The 22,575-nt window shown below is 28.0% G+C and overlaps 1 protein-coding gene across 1 annotated transcript in view; it reads right to left on the reverse strand.

The window, feature by feature from the left end:
• Positions 1–2,595: 2,595 nt before the first annotated feature.
• LOC107443026 (Inositol-3-phosphate synthase) overlaps positions 2,596–22,575 on the reverse strand; it is a gene marked incomplete at its 5' end in the record, with an annotated part of 42,797 nt that continues 22,817 nt past the window's right edge. Inside the window, 7 exon segments of the mRNA XM_043056330.2 lie at positions 2,596–5,280; positions 6,510–6,556; positions 8,370–8,506; positions 9,397–9,509; positions 14,465–14,632; positions 18,504–18,608; positions 21,444–21,563. Coding sequence (XP_042912264.1) covers positions 5,207–5,280; positions 6,510–6,556; positions 8,370–8,506; positions 9,397–9,509; positions 14,465–14,632; positions 18,504–18,608; positions 21,444–21,563 — 764 coding nt within the window. The 3' untranslated portion in view covers positions 2,596–5,206.

Genomic DNA, 22,575 nt, shown 5'->3' on the forward strand with positions numbered 1-22,575 from the left:
ATGCGGCGATTCTTCTGGAGGCAGAAGTAAAAGTGCGAGCTTTGCGCCAAAGTGACGTCACTAGAGAAAATCGGAGGATTGGCACGGCGAGAGTTTCTTCAAAGGAGTGAAGCAGCCCTTCTATTTTCTTTAGCCCTGGGTGGCATATACAAGGTATGAAAGAGTTGGGAAAAGGTCAAATATATCGAGGAATATATATCGGATTGAAAAAGTGAAAATAGAAGCATTCATTATTTTCTTTAAAATAATTAATAAAAAAATGATATATAAAATATATCATTTACAATAAATAACACGACAAATTTTCTTTTAAATCAAGTGATATCAAACTCGAACTTCTTCTCCCCACCTCTAGAGAAAGGGGCAGCTTAGAAATTAAATATATGAAACATTATTTTTCTCAGATTCTCCAGAAAAAATTAACCTCTTATGAATTATAGGATTAGGCATTTCGCTTCACAGATGGCGTTGGAAGCGAGAAAAATTAAAAAGGAGCACAATCAATATAAAATAGCTGTATCTCGACCTCGAGACCAATCAAAGTTCACACTGGAAACCACTTGGACTAGTCTGCGTAGAGACTGAGAGTGTAAGGTATTGGCCCTCGTTAAACTGTTCTACCGTAAAGTGCTCGACTTCGCTTGCAGGTAGTCGGGCTACCGAAGTGGGTCTCCTCGGCATAGTATCAAAATTGTGATGGCATGTCTTCGGATCATCCTCAGGGATGTTTCATAGACCAGTAGCCCATTGTGCAGCTCTTGTGCGATGTAAATGAACTACAACTACAACAATAAGACGGATCTCTAGTTCGCGATTTTGCAATAAAAATGTGCTACTAAATGCAGCAGGTGGAAGATCGAGTTTGGTATCATATATATATATAAAAAAAAAGTACTGAATGCGCCTAGTTTTACTTTTTAGATCCGACATAGATTTCTCGAGATATTTGACATATTTCAAACTTTTTATATAACCTTTATATTGTTCTATGGATTATTTTATGGTTGAATCAAGTATATACGAATGACACGAGTTATATGGTTTTGTGTCAAACAGGGAGCTCTTCCAACAAGTTATAGAGGAGAAGACCCTATATACGAGAGTAATCTGGCTGGTTCACTTACTGTGGGATAAGTTTTTGTAGTTCAGCTTGGATAGACTAGGATACACTGGAGTGTCCCAATGAGCCAATCCTTCCCTGATCAGTACTTGAAACGGTTATCTTTTTATGGGCAGTTGAACGCACTACCATTCCATCAGTTCTCGACCTTACTCTCTTTTGATCAGTACTCAAATCAATCATCTTTAATTGGTACTCGAACTCTTGATCATTTAAACCCACTATCATTTTATCAATGATCGATCCCGTTATTTTTCCTGTACTGGAACCCACTATCGTTTCAACACTACTCATATCTACAATCATTTTATCATTGCTGGAACCTACTCTTTTAATCAGTTCACAAACGCACTATCATTTGATCAGCAATTAAACTTACTAACATTTGAACATAAATCGAACCCTCTATTATTTGAATATTTATTTAACCCACTCTCTTTTGTGCAATACTCAAACCCAATATCTTTTCATAGGTACTCGCAAGATCCCTCACTCACTTCAATAACCTCAGGGTTGTTAAACTGTGAAAATTTTTCCTTTACAACGTCAAAAACCTGGGAACTCTTTTTCTATATCTATTACTATTTCATGAAACATGTGATCCGCCTACCGTCAAAGATTTCTACAACTTGCCACACGCTTTATCCAAAAGCGTGAAAGAAAAAAAAAGCCATAATAATGGACTGATTACAAGAAAAATACTGGAGGCTGGTGTTAACATCCGCTTCAGATAGTTACGATTATTTGAAAATTGATTTAATGACATATACAATACGGCACATAAATAATATGATGAATATCAATCGGTAACTCAAAAGTAAACATAACGATGAATGAAATAAAATGATAATAACAACAGAAATCAGCAACAAAGTACAAATGACTATTTAAACCTGCATGCGATTTACATAATGTCGATATCAACATAGTTAAACAAAAAGTAAACCATTACGAGAGTGTTTAATTTAAAAACACGCGTAAATTCTTACCGATGACGTAAAATTGGGTGTAATACATTCAATAACTCTGCTCCCTGGTGACACCCAAACGGACCTAAACAGAAACCCAAATGTTAACACAATGTAAGATTGGCGGAATCGATAGTGAACGGTACAATATTATAAAATATTATTTTTATGATACTCCAAATTTTAAGATAGTTTTCATTGTAACAAAAATCAATTTAAAACTAACATGCATTTAATCGTGTAAAATGTAACATATTGATTAAGTTAGTTTAGATTTACTGGCAAGTTTAAAATATCTGTAACATGGATGTAAGCTACAATTTGTTCCTAAGTCTTTTTTCGTACGCTTTATATATATATAAATACACACAAATAATGGTTGCTAAAGAAAACAACCAGGTCTTACCATGAACAATCAGTATGGAAATTAATTATAAGTCAACATAACACTTTAAAACCATATAACTGAAATAAAATGTAAAGTATTAAAGAAATGAAAAGATTAGATGATTGTGAGAAATAGTGGTTTATTGAGATGGGAACTGATAGATCGAAACAATAAAAATTATAGCTACAAATATAAAGTTCTGAAAATATCTCACAAAATAATAAATCATTTGGCTTAAGGATGGTTTGCAGAAAAATTTCTGAAAATACAATACAGTACAAAATATAAGAATAATATAAATGAAGTGTGATAATAAACATGTCTATTTATCATAAGAGCAAATTTCTAGTGTTTTTCTTTTCACAATATATATATAAGCATTCACAGATGGTACCTGGATATAGCAAAGTATAATATCACACATAGTCTTAAACAACATACATATATCTGTTATTTTGTATAAGTATTTGACAATAAAAATTTTACTTAAAAAAAGTCATGTAGTTAAAAATACATATTGTTGCTAAGGTTCTTAACTGTATGATTTCTTTTATACTGTTAAGTCAAAGTCACAATTTTTAGGGAGGGAAGAAAAAAACTGTATATTAAAAATACATCCCCATTAGAATACAAACATTCATAAAAAATTGAAATGAGAGATATTAGATAATAAAAACTATATGATTTTAATTTTGCACTTTTCAGTATTGAGAATAAAAATAATAACTGATTTTGCTGGTACAGTATTTACATTTTATCACAATTCAATGCCGAAAGAACCTCTTTTAGAACTAAGAAAAGGCATAGATCACTAAAATTGTAAAAGTATTTAGTATTTTTACTATTTAGTACTTTTTTTTATGATTATTGAAAAAAACTCAATATCATTATAAAACAAGTAGTATATATATTCTAAGTAGTAGAGCCAGGGTTAAGTGATGTAGCAACTAAGATATTACATTTTAAAACAAGAATATTTATTCTATTTTATTTTAAAATTATGCTAATTTTTTTCATATTTTCAGATCTTACAGACAATAAAATCAACCAAATGCTGTTTATTTTAAGTGAAGAAATCAAAATCTTGTTACAAAGCTGTATAAGTAAAAGAAATGAGTTTTTTAAGTCAGATACTCTGTATTCTTATATAAAAACAGTAGCAGTTCAAAACTGCAATGTCATTTAATCTTTTCATTCCTTAAAGGAGCACAAGGTCTCAGTTATGCTTATCCACCCCACCCAATTTTCAGCAAAGAAATTTATCTAATTTCAACTTATGCCTAATATCCCTGTTAATAGTTTTAAATTGACCTTAATGCCAAGTCATTTTTTCGTCTACCTTGTGGAATACATTACAAAGACTGTCGCATTTCTAATTTTTCTGGTCTTCTCGAAACATCTCCATTTTCTCTTTTCTATTTAGTAAACAAAGTGCTTTACAATCTGATTTAATTCTTTTAATGGCAATTTAAAATGAACAAGAACTATTTGTGAAGGATGGCGGACACTTAAATATAAATAAGAATATACTTAAAGCAATTTCCATAAAATTATAAATACCTATATACTTTTTACAATTTCCTAAAATAACATGCTATAAAATGAATTCTTACCAAAGATCGAAACAATCTAGGATTAATCATTTAACCTTTATTTTTTCAATTATTAAATACATGAAACAAAAATGCTTATCTTGACTAGAAAAGTAATAATAATGTATAACATGACTAATAATGACCAGAAACGTCAGTGAATATTTTCATAGGCAAAGAAAGGGAACAAAACACATAACTTAAAAACAAATAAAAATGAATTTAAATAACAATTCCTCTAATTTAAGTGTGCCTGAATAAGTTACAAATAAAATATAAAATTCTAACCCTTACCAATTGTTTTGAAAAAAAAAAAAGCAAAAAATTAATGCTTTTTTATTTTATTAATAAATACGGGGAATTTAAGCAAAACATAATACACAAGTTTTAAGTTTAATTTTTTTTAAGCGTAAAAATTATTTAATTTAAAATCAGTTTACTATCCTGAGTTATCTCCGGCAAATAAAAAAGCTAAATATTAGTCTTTGTAAGATAATTTTTAAAACAAGGGACAACACTAAGTGATAATTTTCAAACAATAGTGGAATGATACGCCATTATTCTTTTTCCCATGTAAATTCAGTAACCATTGTATATGCAATCGCACAAAGTGTACAATCCCATAGAAAAACTCCCAAACCAAACTTGGCAAACTTCCAAACACAGCAGATAATGTTTTGTTTGCTTCCAGCCGAGTAAAAACGTGATAAAACAAAACAAACTGACAAATTCTGCTACGCCTGAGTTTTCTTGGGACAATAAATATTTGCAATATGTTCATACCTGAGTTAACTCAGGGAAACGGTTAACGGTTCTAATCAGGGAAGCGGTTAATAAAATGTCTTCAATTTTCATAAGACATCACATAAATGTATTATATTATATTAAGTAGAAAATCTTCTATTCACCTTCATTATGTCCAAAAATTCCATAGATATCCTTAAAAAATAGTTTTTTTTTAATAGATAATCTTTAAATACACTTTATGCCCTAGAGCCAGCTAGGATAATCTTTAAACACACAGATTTCCATGTAAGACTGCATATAAAACTATACTCTTAACTAAAATAAGTGATTAAAATATTTCTCTGATTTTCAATGGACGGAATATATGAAAAATGCTACGCCATATCATCTTTCACATCATGCTACACACCGCACTTTGTTTATGATCTCTGCTCACTTCAAGAAAGTTAGCTCTTCTTTTGAGAGCTGCAAAAGAACCAAAAGTAATCATTATTAAAAATAATAATCATAACTAATATTTTTTTTAAAAATTCAATAAGCTACAGACTGATTTAAATTTCAGAAAAGAAGTTATTTAAAGTTAGTAACACTAAAATATGAAACATTTCCTTCTTTATCATGTTGCACATTTTTCCATGGTTCAAAAAATAATCATATATCACCATGATTAATAAAATAATAACAAAGAGAAATAAAAACAAGACTTAGTAATAATAGTATAAAACTAAAAATAAATAAATACAAATAAAACATCATGGATAATAATAACAGGGTGCGTAGCCAGATTTTTTAACAAAAAAACCTTTTAAGTATTACTTTTTAAGTATTAACAAAAACGTCCCGATTGACAAAAAGGCATTCTTCTCCAACACGACAATGCCTGACCTCATATCGCCAATATGACCAAGAAAGCTATCCAAACGCTTGGCTGGGAAGCGCTGCCACATCCTCCATATTCTCCGGACTTGGCGCCTTCAGATTTCTACCTAGATCGCTTTCAAATGCATTACGCGCCATTTCGCTCAATAATGACGTTGAATTACGGGCTTGGTTGGAAATTTTTTTCGAGACGCTTTCGGGTGATAAATACCAAAGAGGCATCGCAAAACTCGTTGAACGTTGGGAGGAAGTCGTAAACAACAACAGGGAGTACATTATTGATAAAATTGTTGATATTTTATGTAAAAAATAAAGTTATAAAAATGTTTAAAAAAAATGTAGGAACTTATGCAATAACCCAATACTTTTTAAGTGCTCAAAAAGTATTTTTAATCACTTTCTATAAAAAAATCATCATTAGGATCAGAGCAGTAATAAAAAATATTTTTTACTATCATTTAAAGATCTTAATTTAAAAACCTAAAATCAATAAAACTCAAAAACTTTACATAATCATGATAAAAAAACAACTAGTTTCTGATAAATATTGCAGAGAAACTGATGAAAATCATGCATTTTTTGTAATTTAGAACGACAATCGTTACCAAAAAATCTTTTTAAAAGATAGAAAATTAAGCACTTTTTAAAAACTCTGAAAGCACTTGTAAGGGCTTTTAAAAAAACATAAATAAAAAATAGCACCTTTAAGCACTTTTTAAAAATGCTACGCACCCTGAATAAGAAATAGAAATTGCGTGATTAATCACATGAAAATAAGAAAATAAAATTAGTCCTTCTAGACAACAGTAATATACCTTCTAAATAAACATCTCTTTTAAATATACCAGCAGCTAACGGTACGCTGAAAAAGAAAAAGAATTCAAATTCAATATGTTATACATTGTTTCAAGTTTTCAGAGAGAAAAATGGTGAAACTTTTAATAGAATATAATTTGTGGCAATTTATCTAATAATGAAAAATGCCTAAAACAACTTAGGCTGAAGGAGTAACAGTGAAGTTTCGCTACTAGAATATCCAATACAACAATAACTCCCTTTACTGTGATAATGTTTAATGCTCCCGACCAACTTGCATATGAAATAATGTCATGCTCCTCTCAATATTACAAAAACCCCTACAAAATTCTTTTTTTCTCCCTCCAAATTTCAACCTTATTTTCGCCATTTATTATTGGTTTTTAAATAATGCAAAAAATCTTATTTTATCATCTTTTGCCGTTTTTTTCCATCTTTTCTGACAAGAGAAGACTCACTGCTGACCACCGTAAGAACTTTCATTCTTAAAATTGCCACCCTTATCTCTTAAGAAGTCACAGATGTAACATTCCTATCTGATTTCATTTCCGTCATGTCAAAAGCTGATCATGAGTCACAAATGATCACAAGCATCACATTCAAACCTGAAAGAGAATTTTTTCTGAAGAGGATGGGCAGAGTACCATTCACAAATGAAAATAGTTTTCATGCATTGGACTCAATGCATACTTTGTTGATTGACTTGACAGTAAAAAAAAATGAATAAACAAACAAAAATATCTGATTATTTTCAATAAAAACAGTTTTTAGGTATGTTTAAGATCTTATTTCCTGAATTTATTTCAAATGTTTTCAATATTTAACCATAATTAACACTCTGCAAATTATTTTTTTGCATAATATATAAATAATAAATACATTTATAGTTAATACATGTATAACATTAAAATTTAAAAAAAAATCTTATTGTGTCCCCCAAGTATGTAGGTTTCGATATAATAATATATCTTGCTACAAATTTATTTGGTCCCCAAAATATTGTTGTAGCGAGGTTTTACCAGTAAAACCACCAAAAGACATGTGAGCTAAAAGACTAGAAAATGTAAGGTTCATTGGACTTTTTCTAAATAGCCAAAATCAAAGCAGCTTTTGTGAAGAGCTAAATTATTCAACCTATGGCATACAAGGGTCTGTCTAGGTGTTTTTGAGAGGTACCAATTTTGTAAAAAATTTAGACATAATTTGTTAAAATTAAAAGTTACATTAAAAATCAACAAAAAAAATATGGTAAAATAAGAAATGATTTTCAAAAATTGTCACTACAAATAAAAACAATTTACGATTGGTAAATTTCTATATATTTTTTCCCATACATTAAAAAATAATTTTGCTATTGTAAAATTTCGAGCTTAAAATTGTATCCAAATTTATCCATTGTCCATAGTTAAATTTCAACTTGTATTTAGAAGAACTAGAAAAAAAAAGTCATTTTCATTATGAGAGCTTTCATTATTTTCGACTAAGTGATACAGAAAAAAGCTTCATAGTGAAAAAAAAATTTTCATAAAAAATAAGGGTCTGTTAGAATAAACTTACAATAATGTTAAGGATAATGCTCGAATGATGTTTGAATTTTGATTTCCTGAATAGTTTATAGAGAGAGAATCTCGTTGTTTCATTTTACTCGGAGATTTATAGTTTTTTATGGAGATACAAAAACAAAATTTTAGGAGGCAGAGAATCTTAGAACATGTTCTTTATAAAGTATTTTGTGAAACTACCATTTTTTCTAAAGTTGAACTTGTGAAAGTACCGCTAAACGGTAGTAAATTTGCCCTAGACAGACCCCTGACATATCATTTAAATATTTACTCATGAATGAAGTAAATATTACTCACTCATCCCTTCCTGGCTTGAGAGTAACATTAAAAATTCCATAGACAGGTTTATGATCAGATGATACCAATTCTGGCACAGAATTATAATGAAGGCAAGAAATGCAAGAGGACTCTTTAAACCGATACAATACTCGATCCTAAAACAAGAACAAATTAAAGAAACATGTGATACAACAGTTTGTTAAGTGAAACAATAACTTTTTATAAATACTGTATGTGCTTATTATCTTATGCAATATATATTTAAAAAAATATACACTCAATATTACCTTAGTATCAAATCATCTTCATTTATTCATAAACAAGTAATATATATAAAAAAAAATGCAAAGTCAATTCCTACTTAAGTAAAACAAATAATATTCATTTTAGTTTCGTTTAATTAAATTTGATTAATGAATTAATATTTGAAAAAACTGTATTAACATCAAGTGTTATCCATTACAAGTTTAAAAATATGTTTTTGAACTAGAGAGGATGAATAAAAAGTAATTTATTAACAATTGAAAGTTTGAAACAAGATATATAAATATAGATAGCGGACTAATAGTCGGAATTGAAGGCGTGTGGTATCAGACTACTATAAAAGTATAAATTTGGTGACCACACATGCTACTATGTAATGTTCTTTATTGAATTTATCCGACACAGCAAATCTAAAATAATTAAATATTTATATGTGGGCAATAAACTATTTCTTAGTTCAAATAGTATTATCCACTATAAGTTTAAAAAAATGTTTTTGAACTAGATAGGATGAATAAAAAGTAATTTATTAACAATAGAAAATTTGAACAAGATATATAAATATAGATAGTGGACTAATATTACTAAAATGTATAATTTAATGCGCTCCACAATGCATTTTTTTTTATACTTTTTAAATTTCAAAAAATTTTTAAATTCAATAAAATTAAGAGCATTATTTATGTGGCTTTCTAAAATTTTAAGTAGCCATAAAATAAAAGTCCTCGTAACATATATATAATTATAAAAATTAAACAAAATAATGATGTTTTGCACTTACGGTATATGATGGTACTCTCTGTTTTGTGGAATCAAAAGCATTTGTGCCAACATCAAATTTGAAAGATGGATCAAAATTAATGAAACCTTCCTGAAACCCATGAAAAGCTGCTCCTAAAAAACAGGAAAAAAGGTTAAATAAATTTATTGATCTAAATAAATCTGAAAACAATTACCTTAAAATTTGTTAAAGATGTTTGTTATCCTTTTTTTAGAAAGAAAGTTTACTATGAGCATGAAGATTGATTTTTGATGGAAATCTACTTTGCAGACATGATCCATAATTTTTTTTCTTCTACTAATGGATATAGACAATATTCTGACTTTTATTAACAAAATCATATTTTCTATCCAAAATAAATTAGTTGTTGAAAAACGTCTCATACAAAAATTNAAAAAAAAAAATTTTTTTTAAAAATTGCGGGAAAATTTATCGAATTTCGTTCCGGATTTTTGGTTTTCCGGTTTTCTGATTTCCGGATAACGGGTTCTGTACTGTACTTCTAATAATAGAAACAGGTCATTGAAGTTATAAACACTGATGACCTGGCTAATGAAATACCAATTAAGAAATGATTATTAACCTATGATTTGGAATGCGGAGAATGATTTATTATTGGCGCTTTATCAAAATCCAACACTGCCAAAAATGAAGCTGATCAAGCCAAGCCTGCAATTACCTAATGTTAAAATTGAACTACAAAAAGTCTCATAAAATATTATAGCAACAAAATGCATTTTTATTGAAATATTTACTGCAGTTGAAGAATGAGAGATTAAAAATAGATTTTGATACTCAGTTTTTGTGGCATTGAATAAATGATTTATTTGATTGGAAAAAGTGATTAAATTTGAGAAATAAAGAAAATTAAAAAGCTAGAAAATATATAACACCTATAATGGTATAACAAAAAATTAATCACTCAATCAACAAAATAAATTTAGTTTTTTCTTCCTTTTTCAAATTGAATTTGAAAATAAAAAAAAAGATTACAATCACATGCTTGATATATACTGCTATTGATAAGATTTAACAAACTGTTGACAGGGGACTAGCTAACTTGTTTTTTCATGCCCAAATCTTGTTGACCAATGATGAGTTAACTCATCTTGACACTTGCATTATCAATTCAATTTATGAAACCCAATAGACGAACAAAAGAGAATATTGCAAAAACATTGTGCATTGTGAATAATAAAAAATACTATGCACCATGACATAGTTTCCACGTAAAATTGATAGCCTACAAAGTGTAAAAAGAAAATAATTCCTAAATTTAAATATGTCTAAAAAACAATAAATTATTATTTCTGTTGGGAATCGCTTGACACATGTTGAATATGAGTCATCACACATTTTTTTTTCACTTGTGATTTTATTTTCAACTTCTACAACCTTTTGTCACAGTGATATGTGACTGAAGAATAGCTCATAAGACAACAAATACTTTTATTCTTTGTTCTACCCAACCTCGTCTAGCATGAAACCTTGCAAAGTAAAAATGAACTAAAAGCTTGATGTAACAAGTACAATAGATTACAAGAAGTTTGCCAAGTTTCCAAGTCACTGTCAAATTACTATTATTAAAATTAGAAAATGTGTATGCTTGCAAGGAGCTACGAATTACTGACCTCTTACACTTCTTTTAGCAACATTTATTTATTTATTTTTTGCAGAATATAAATTTTTATAACGTTTTAGTGAGCAATACTATGCAAAAAAAAGAGAGAGAAAAAGGGTAAAATGAAAGGTATTTTATTTATTTCTGGCATAAATGAAAACTTATTTTTTATATGGATCAAAAATTTGTGATGCATATTAAAAAAAAGTAGTTTAAATGTACAATGCATAAAGTTTATTAAAATTTACTTGTCTCTTGAAGAATCTTTTAATCTAAAAAGCAGCTGTTTATTGAAATATACAGATAAATATTTTTTAAAAAAATCAGTAAATTTTAAAATTAAGCATCATAAATAAACGCGAAAACTAAAACTTAACCCAGGGATCCGCCATATTTTAAATTTTCAAATCTATAGCTTTTTAAGACTTTCTATTAATAATTCCAAGAATTTCTCACGACTTACCAAAGTTACTATTTTCTCCGACAAAAACACAATAACATTAAAAAAGCATTATAATAACATTAACTTGAATGATAGGTACAACCAAAACTGTTATACTCTGCATTTTATGATAAATACACACGGAAACTAAAAATTAATCAATTGTTTCATTCATTTTGTTTGTCTATTTTAATTTCCATTTGTCAACCTATTAAATAAGTGGAAGATTTATAAAGTTTTTAAGATGGGTTTTAAAATTTCGAGTATTGTTTGTGTGTATACCAGAATGAAATTTTAAATTAAGCAACAAAAGGAATGAGACACAGCAGATAACAAAAAAGGAAATCCTGTTAAGTTTACGACATAAATTGTCATTATTTTATAATGAATAAAGCATAAAACATAAATACCCTTCCTGATCAGCAACAAAATTCAACTTGATTGGAATACTTTGCACTTAAATTTGACATTAAATGAACTTGAAATGAAAATTTTCATTATGTTTATTATACTCTTATATTTTAAAATTTTGAGTAGACCAAAATGTATTAAATTTTCAACACAAACATTATTTATGCAATTTAATTATACAAAATTTTGAACAGTATTATAAGTTAAATTCACTTAATTTATTCTGAACATATAAATGATTTTAAAAGTATCGTTAAAAATTTTTGAAGAAAAGAAAAACAAACTTAAACAGCCAACAGAATAAAATATCTGGAAATTTAAAAAAAAAATAGAAACTCAAAAATTAAAAGTTTTCAAATTAATTTTTAATGAAACATTGATTTATTCAGATTTTAACTTTTCATTTAAGGAACTTACTTCTCAGACAAATAGTATTTAAACATATAATAAATTTAAAATTATTTGAGGAAATGACCCCACAAAGTTAACACCTTTAGTGAATTGATCATCTCATTTAAGGATTAGATTAAATCTACTTTTTTATAACCTCCTTGCAACTATATATATATATATATACACACACAAGTCCCTGCCCACATTATTAGACACACGATAAGATTCCATGTAAAATCTAAATTATCAGGTGATACTAAACAGCTTTATTGTTTTTATGTGACTGATACCGATTTGCATTTGTTTAAACCCGTGTATCGTATTGGTAAAAAAAAATTACATATAATATAAATTCGACGATTGGATAAACTAGTAAATTAGACAATATATTATATAAATATAGTATATTTATTATATCAGGTATTTTATAAGTATATTAAAATACTTAGATCAAATTTTAAGACATATTGTAGTGTTTTAATAATTATATGTTTTGCACAAGATTATATGCAATACTTTTATATTTAAACATACACGTAATTTGTTTTTATTTAGGAAATTTTTCATATACTTCCTATTTGTATTTATTTTTAACATATTGCACTACAAATGTTAACAAATTGATACTTGAACGTAAACCGTGTAAAAACAATAAAGTTGTATAGCACCACCAGATAATTAAGTTTTAACATAGAATCTTATAGTTTGGCCAGGGACAGTAGAGCACCGATTATCCGAACCCTTATTATCCGAATGTTCAATTATCCGAACCACGTCCGAATTCGTTTTTTTTTTTTTTTAAGTTTAGAATACTTTTTAACTTATCGACAATTTTTCTAAATTTAAAAGAATAAAGAATATCCACTACATCTGAAGACCATATTTAATTTACAACCTTTTTTTTTAGCAGTTTTCTTATAGTAGCCAGTACATACACGTATACAGTTAAACCTACATACCCCTTTAGCCCTCTTCAACTGAAAATTATCTTCCAAGAATGCGAGCTTCGATTTGACAGACAACAATGGTTGAAATTAGGAAGGAGTTTATGAATAGATATGTGCTGAAGTTCTACTATTGGGGGATGGGTACTTGTCACTTATGGTTAATGATTAGTGATTACAGTGCTTGGAATCTGAAATCTTGGAATAAAAGTCTTAACAAAAAAATAAACGAAACTGAAGTTTTAGAACTAGTAGATCTTCCCGATGAAAAGATGCCAGGTTATACAGCAGAAGAAATAGAACACTGGTGTCGAGACACTGAAAACGACCCAGGATTTCAAATTTTAAATGATGATGAAATTGTTGCTGAAATTTTGAATGAAAATTGGAACTCCACAAACGAAGAGGAAGAAGTAGGTAATTAAATTCAAGATAGTGGACCTTCTCATATAGAAGCATGCAATTCATTAGATATTGCAATGAATTGGTTAAAATGTCAAAATGGTGTTGATCCAGTTCTGTTGATTTATTTAAAAAGAATAAGGGCTGCTCAAAAAAGAGCATCTTCTTTGAAACAAAAGTCTTTGCTGGATTTCTTTTGCAATGGAACATAAAGAAAAATGTGGTAAAATCAGCAATTGATAAAAAAAAATTATAAAAAGCTGAAATATGATGAAAATTCAAAATAAAAAAAAAAGTTTAAAAAAATAAATGAAAAAATATTTAAAAATTGAAAAAAAAAATTTTAAACACGCCAGAGCTATTTTAGATAATACTACCAGTCCTAAGCCTAGAAAAAGTGTGAAGGGAAGTTAGTGCATAAATAATAATCATTTAAACTAGATTTTAAACAACTTTCCAATTATCCGAACTTTTCATTACCCAAACCACGTTCGGTCCCGAGCAGTTCGGATAATTGACGCTCTACTGTATCTTCATAAAAAATTTTAAATTTAAAGTACAGAAAAAATGAGCAGAAGTAAATCTAAAGTGAAGAAAATACAAACAAATTACTGCAAGATAACCTCCCTACTAATTAACTAACTCAGCAAAGATTTGTTTGCATTGATTTTGAAAACATTTTTTCAGCATTCATAATTGCATGATTAACTATAGGTTTACCTTAAATCCCTTTTATATTTAAAGTAAAAAAAAACAATGGAGGTTAAACAGAATTCACCATGAAAAGTTTCTCCTCTGGTCCCCTTTAACTACCTTTAAAACTTAAACTGAAACTATGGTAAAATTCATACAAACCTTCCTTGATTGCTTTTTGGAGTTGATCATGCTTCAATAACGTACTGCAGGATTCATTATTGGAGTGGTCTCTCTCTTTCATGAAACGCAAAACTGCAAGCCTATTCCACATTATTCTGAAATTCAGATCACCGCACCAAAAGACACAATCAAATCGTGATGTCACATCTAAAACAAAATATTAAAAGTCATTTCACTTACTTTCTTATATCAAACAGATGTATAAAGAATGACCAAAAGACTCTATTTAAATTAAGTAAAGATAATGAGAAACTTTATCCAATTTTATAAGCAGAATCCAACTTATGACATAACAGACGCAACAAATTAAAAACATTTCTCAATAGGTGAAGATTAGTCCGGCCATAACCATAATGTTGAAGATAAAATATTATATTACTTTCTGTCACAATATTACTAAGCGGAAGCACTTAATTCATCAGGGGTCTGTCCAGACATTTTGTAAAAAGTCTAGTTTTTGTAATATTGTGAAAAAATTACTCATAATTTGTGAAATTTGTGCAAATAGAGTCCTATTATTGCAAAAAACCTTTCGAAGGAGTTTTTAAATTGTAAATGGATACAAGATTATGCTCTACACTGTAAAATTATAATTAAAAAAAACTAAATTTTCAAAAATATACAGCTATTGCTTCTACTAAAATAGAGATGCAATATACAAATATTTGGTGTTTAGCATATACTGCACAACACAGAATATTAATTTTGAACGAATAATGGAAACAAAATCACCCATACTTTTAATAATTTCAATTGACATATTTTAAATAACACAACTTAGTTATGTATCACTTCTAATGTGTTACACATTAAGTAAACTTTAACAATTTTAAAATTTATACTAGTTAGTTTTTTAAAAAATTGATCTAAGTTAATTTTTATTTACATAATATTTTATCAATTAAGTTTATGAATAATATAATGCTCAATTATTTATTTACAAAAAATATCATATAATATCAATAAGAATGTACACATGATGTTGGTAGAAGTATAAATATTTTCTTAGAATACTACATTTGGAATTTATAAATTTTTTTGACTTCGAGGAGGTTAAGGTGCATAATATAAATGAAATGAGATCAAACTTAGCCTTAGAATTAAAGCAGAAAAACATGATTTAAAAAATATTAGAGCAATATACGTCGATTGCCAGTAGATTTGAAAATATCTACTAATAGCTGAACACTCAGCATCAGTCAATTTTCCATGCCCATTTACAATAATATGCAAATGTCTTTCGAGTGTCTCTTGTGAAGGATCCGTTTAAAAGATAAATTACTTTGTAAAGGGTTCGCTTTTAAGTTAAAATATTTTGTAAAGGGTCCTTTAACAGACCCGAATTTCTTCTAAACAGACCCCTGTTCATGCTCAAAAAGTTTCTCTAATTAATAAAATAACCCTAGCAGCCAAATAACTTGGGCCCTCATTGGAGCAATATCCATTAATCTTGGCTCAATAAAGGGTTGAAAGGGCCAGTATTTTTCCAATATTGACCTTAAATAGAATTGTCCGCTTCAACCTATATTTTACAGCTACTTAATAACCAATATTAGCACTATATAGAATTGTCAGATTCACATCTGATAGTTTGTAATCATTATTCAGCCTATATAGGCCATTCTAGGACCAATATAAAAAAATCTATGTATCCCAATATTGGTCCTATAAGAACGTGTACCGAAGGACCAATATTGGGATACATAGATTTTTTTATATTGGTACAATATTGGTCCTTCGGTACACGTTCTTATAGGACCCATATTGAATCAATTTAGAGCCCAACAGGGGTTAAAATAAAATTTGTGCTATGAAAGTTTTAATTGTAATAAAAAAAACATTTTAAGAGAAAATGTAAAAAATTAAAGAAAAATTCACTCTAAAATTTCTCCAGAAATAACAAAAAATAAAACTAGTTTATCACATAAATCAAAAACTTTTTCAAGTTAGAATTAAGTTTGTTACGCACGAAAAAATAGTAATTTGTCAACAGATAGTAAAATTAACAAATAAAAACATCAGAATATAAGCAACAAAAAGAAAAAAAAAGTCTGAAAACTGGTTTTTCACAAAATTTTTTAAAATATTTGGCAATCAGAACGAAAAACATATAAATAACAAAAAGAAATCTTTGCTAATCTAAGAAAAACCATCCATGCTATGCATACATTCTTATCCTCCAACTGCTACATAATTTCTGCATTTTCAGAAAATTTTTTGATGTTTTAATAAAAGAGAATTGAAAGAATTTTGTTTACCATAGTCTTAAAAAATACATTAAAGGGTTAGAGAATTGATGATGTTGCAAAATCTTGATAAAGGTTTAATAAGAGTTCAATTGTTTTAAAAATTTCAGCTTTAGTTTGCTATCACTGATGAACATATTATGCACAGAACTCAAATGTTAGAAAGTATGTAAATTTCCAAAATAAAAATATATTTTTTTTATCATTACAATTCCAAAGGGAGAAAGCAAGACTGAAATTCAAATTTAAAGTAATTTTTTTCCCTAAAAATTAAAAAAAAAAATAAAATAAATAAAGCACACTCTGATTAAATCATTAAATTCTTCATAAAGACTATCATTTTATTAAAAAAAAAAAGTACACACCCATTCTCGATAAATCAAAACAAGCCACAAAATAGACATCAAGCAATATTTATCTAGTAAATAGTAAATTATTTAAAACAAAAATTAGTTTTAAAAATTGGTATTTATTTCTTAACATTACTGCAAAAAAGGTATATTCATCATACATATATATTATATCTCAACAAATATGCCCTTTTATATAAAAGATTGGTAATATTTATTTATTATTCTTATTTTCTGAGAATGAATACAAGCATGTATGAATATAATTTTACTTATATAAAATTATTTTTTAGTTAAATATTGTACAGAATACTTTATAAATATTTCATGAGAAAAAATTCACATTTAAAATTTCCTTCATTTGTACAAATACCTAAAATACTTTGATTAGCAATTGGTTTCACAATTTTAATAAAGTTTTTAATTCAAACTATATTTTTTATTTATTTTTGTATTTAGTATGACTTCAAATTAAAAGAAGTTTCAAAGAAAAAAAAGACTTTTTTAAAATAATAGTAAATATTATTAACTTTCTATAATGATACAGTTTAAATCCTCTCTCGATTTCGTGAAGTTCACCTCCAATGGATCCCTTCTCACGTTGGGGTTCAGGGCAATAATATCGCCGACACTCTGGCTGAGGAGGGGACAGAAGAAACTTTGATGAGTCCAAATTCACTCACCTTCATGGAACTGGCATTGAAAAAGAAAAAAGACAATGTTTCCTGGCTCGTACTCCCAAACATCACTGGTACCAAAGCCCTCGTCAAGGAGGTGCACTCAACATTCAGTGCAACCGCAAGGACCAGGCGGTGCTTACCAGCGGCCACCTTAAGTCTCTTTTTTTCGAGGGTAGTGTTAAAATCTTCCCCAACTGCCCCAGGTGCCACAACATGCAGGCTTCTCCCCAACATATCCTGGACTGTCTTGGAATGGACAAAAGGGACATTCTAAATAACCCACTTTTGGTGGCCGACTTCCTCTGGGTCATGAATTTCATGGACATTGTTTAGCCTTGCTAATTTTGGGGATAAGGAAGAAGAAATATATATTTTCTAATATTATATTATTTTTATTATATATTATGAAATGTATTTAACTATATTAATAAAATTTGTGATACAATTAAATATAATTATATAAATAAAAATTAATATAGATAATTTATCAATGTTTATAAATTTTTTTTATTAAAATGACTTTTACAGAAATAATTTAAAAACTGATAGAAAATATTTTTTTTAGATAACTTCAAAAAATTAAACAGGGGGAAACACATTCTTTTTCCTTGAGGATCAGATTTTATGGCTAGAGTGAGATAAGATTTTCTTTAACTATTTTTTTTCTATTTGATTTGCAACAGATGATACTATGCTAAACTTAATTTAAAGTGCCAAATTTTTTTTGACAAAAGAGACTTACTTTTGTTTTGATGGCTGATTTTGGAAGGAATGTTCTTAGGAAGATCAAGTCCAGCACATATTTTCTCATAATCAGATATTCTGTCAACTAAATTCTGCTCATGAGCTATAACATTATTTGTGACTTAACATTTTAATATAAAATAAATATCAATAACGTGCAATATTAAAAACAACTCATTCATTTGGCTTTGTAATATTTTAGAACAAGGGTGTGTAGCCAAATTCTTCAACAAAAAATAAGCACCTTTAAAGTACGTTTTAAGCACTTAAAAAATATGTTTAAGTACTATATACATTAACAAAATGTAATCATGATCATGATAAAATAACTAGTTTCTGACAAAGAACTCTTTTCTTGACTACATTAGCCATTGTGAAATGATCAAGAGATTTTTAGGTTTGATATCTGAGGGTGGAAAATGAAGCCTGAAATTGAGAATATCTTGAAGAAGAGTTGCATAAGAGAGTGCAATAATCTCATCGAACCCAGCTCAGTAGACGCACACGCGGATTCGCAAGTATTTGTAATATGATTGAAAACAAACATTTAAAATTATTGGCGGTTTCATACGTTTCAGAATGAGAGTACGCTGAGATGCAATACGCTTTAATGAATTGTGAAAACTTTGAATAGAACAATGCGAAAAGCATGCCTTTGCATAATATATGGCGAAAATCGACATGGTAAAAAAAAATAAATTCCATTTTTGAAAAGGGAAAATTAAGCACTTTATAAAAACACCCGATTAAAAAAACACAGCAAAGGTCTTTCAAAAAACGAAATTCAAAAGTAAGCACCTTTAAGCACGTCTTAAAAACGCTACACACCATGCAAGAGGTTACTAATTAGAGATCTAGCAACACTGAGAGTAGTGTGAGAAAATGTTTTAAAGAAAGCTTTAAGACGTGATGATGAGGAATATTCTTAAAATGTATAATAATTTGAGCCATCATTTATTTATTCAGGGTATCTGCTACATTTTAAATTTTCAAATTCATGACTTAACGAAGTTACTATTTTCTCTGACAAAAACACAACAATAAATTTAAAAAAGCATTATGATAACATTAATTGAAATGATGGGTATAACCAAAACTGTTATAATCTGCATCTTCATATTTATACATTTAAAAATTAAAAAAAAACAGAGTAAAGAAAGAGTTAAAGCAATAAAATAGCTGGAAAATTGTTTGCTCTTTTCCTTCAGAATTCTTCAGAATTATATTCTAAAGATACTTCTCGTGTTCCTCGGAAAGGAAAGAAATACTCCTGATTTTCTATTCTCATTTCGGAAATAAAAAAAAATCGCCAATGACTGGCTTGCTAGAATTTTAAAGAATTTCAGCTAGAATTTTAAATTGATAAAATAAAAATAAATAATAATAACAAAAATTCTAAAATCACAGAAGTTTAACACATAATTCGCTCAAGAAATGATGTTTTTTCTTTCCTTTTTTGAAAGAACACCATAACTTTTAAAGAACATGATAAAAACATTTTATACTTTAATAAAATATGACTGTGAGTGAAGATTTTGTTACAAATTCAGATGTACGGAACATGATATTGGGGGGAGGGGGTAAATTCCATTTTAAAAATAAGATTTTTTAGGCTATCTAAATCCATGACTTTTGACGATTTTTAAAAAAAAAAAAAAAAGCTAAAATCATGACATTACTTGATAAATTTTGTTCAATGCCGAAATTCATGATTTCCATGATTTCTCATGACTTTCCAGGAGCACAGATATTCTGTATATAAAACTGCCCACAGTTCTTAACCTGAAATAACCTTAATCGATCTACACACACTCCACCCTTAGCTAGTTTAAACCTACTTAGCCAAAATCATGATTTTTTTTAACAATAGAATACAGTAAAATGCCTTAGTGAAAAAGTCTTGTTTTATTTTCCTATTTTTCAAAATATTCTACCATGATGGAAACCGTGCTTTCTGGTATAACTGTGAAGTAAAATTAAGAAATGAGTTTCTAAATAAACTTGAATTATTTTCTTTCGAAATAAGAGAAAAATAAATTTGAATAAAATGGCAAAATTCGGCTTTAGAAATAATAGTGGAAATAGCCAGTGTAACATGAAATACTCAATGAAATGTTTTTATTAATTCTAAAGTTCACATCAAGATTTCTTACCATAATGTTATTTTTTTCATCCTATTAACAGGGTGCGTCGCTGAATATTTCAACAAAAAATAAGCACCTTTTAAGTACTTTGTAAGCACTACATACATTAACAAAATGTGAAATAATTTTCAAAGACTTTACATGATCATGATAAAATAACTAGCTTCTGACCAAAAACTGTTTTCTTGATTATATTAGCCATTATAAAAAAAATCTAAAGACTTTTCAGTTCGATTTCCAAGGGTGGAAAATGAAGCTTGAAATTGAGAATATCTTGCAAAATGCAACAGAGTTACACATAAAAGTGCAACAATCTCACTAAACTCAGTTCAGTATAGGCATATGCGAACCCACAAGTATTTCGTCAAATATGTAAAATGATTGGCGCTTTCATACGCTACGAACTGACAACAGACCGAAATGGATTGTGAAAATGCTAAATAGAACAATATAAAACCTACTCTTTTGAATAATATGTGGCAAAATTCGTTATGGTAAAGAAAAAAAACATCCAATAAGAAAAAGCAATTTTAAGGGCTTTTAAAAAACAAAAATAAACACCTTTAAGCACTTTTTATAAAAACGCTACACACCATGATTAGCGTATGTAACAATAACAAATAGTTATTCGTCAAAAATATCCAATGACAAATTTTTCTCCCACACATAAAAGAACTTTCTTCTACCTACACATATTTCTCAAAATTATTTATGTCGAAATAATTTAAATTACAAAAAATCAAATGCCTACATTAATACTTTAAAATATGCTAAAATATAAAAAACAAACTAACCAGTTAAGTGTGAATTAACAAACAGAAAAGAGGTTCCAAATAGCATAAAGCATATCGCAACAGCTCCCTTGGTCTTCACCATTGAACCAACTCTAGTAGCAATATTTGCATCTTCAGGTTCTAAAACACAAGTTTATAGAATTAAAATATAATACTGTATAACTATTTTTAAATTTAAGTGAAAAAATGTACATTCAATCTATAAACAATACATAATAATTTACATGCATCTATTATACATTAATATTAATACAGTGTCTTTGCAAGAACTGCTATGATGCTTTCAGTGGCCTGCCATGTGTAAAATTTAATGATGAGTACTGAAAAAATAATGAAAGGGTAATTTCTAATTAAATCAATCAATAAGAAATAAAAATTACATTAGGAATGTAGATTTCATTGACTTTTAGCAAAGCTGTTAAATCTGGTTTTGACTAATATCTTGAACTTTAGAACTTTTTGAACTAAAAAGCACACTTTTGAAAGCGTAACTTTTGTAACATTTTGTTGAGTTTTTAATGACCTACAACAAGACAGAAAAGTGCAACCAGGTTAAGTTATCTTTAAAAAAAAAAATTAAATTAATAAAAAAATGAATGTTTTTTTGTCAAAAAAAAAAGTAAATTTTTTTTTGTGTTGGTGTTAAATGTTTGCAAGGTTTGTGTTAAATTTCTGATCATATTAGTATACGAGTATTGATATACAAATTACTAAAATAAAGTAAGAAATATTTTTGAGTGAACCATTTATATGCTATTTCAAAAACAGTTCTGTTAAAAAAAGTGGTATATTCATATTGTTTTTTTACAAGTTCAAAAACAATATTTGTTAAAAAAAAATGTCTGCACTTTCCATAGGAAAAAAAAATTCAAAATTGAGTTATGCTTAAATTTTGTAATCTAACACAATATTGTTGCTGAGAAACTAATGGATATGAATATCCAATTTGTTGGGGATTAACGAATTTCTTAAAAAAAATAATAACAACACATACTACACATAAAAGAGTAAAACTTAAAACTAACTCTTAAAAAGAAAAAAATTCTTAGGTACAGGTTGACTAATGGTAAGTTTTAAACTTTCCATTACTAATGAATTTTCTTTTCACTATAATGCCTCTTTAAAACAGGTG

Source organism: Parasteatoda tepidariorum, chromosome 2, assembly GCF_043381705.1.
Source record: "Parasteatoda tepidariorum isolate YZ-2023 chromosome 2, CAS_Ptep_4.0, whole genome shotgun sequence".
Lineage (NCBI taxonomy): Eukaryota > Metazoa > Arthropoda > Arachnida > Araneae > Theridiidae > Parasteatoda > Parasteatoda tepidariorum.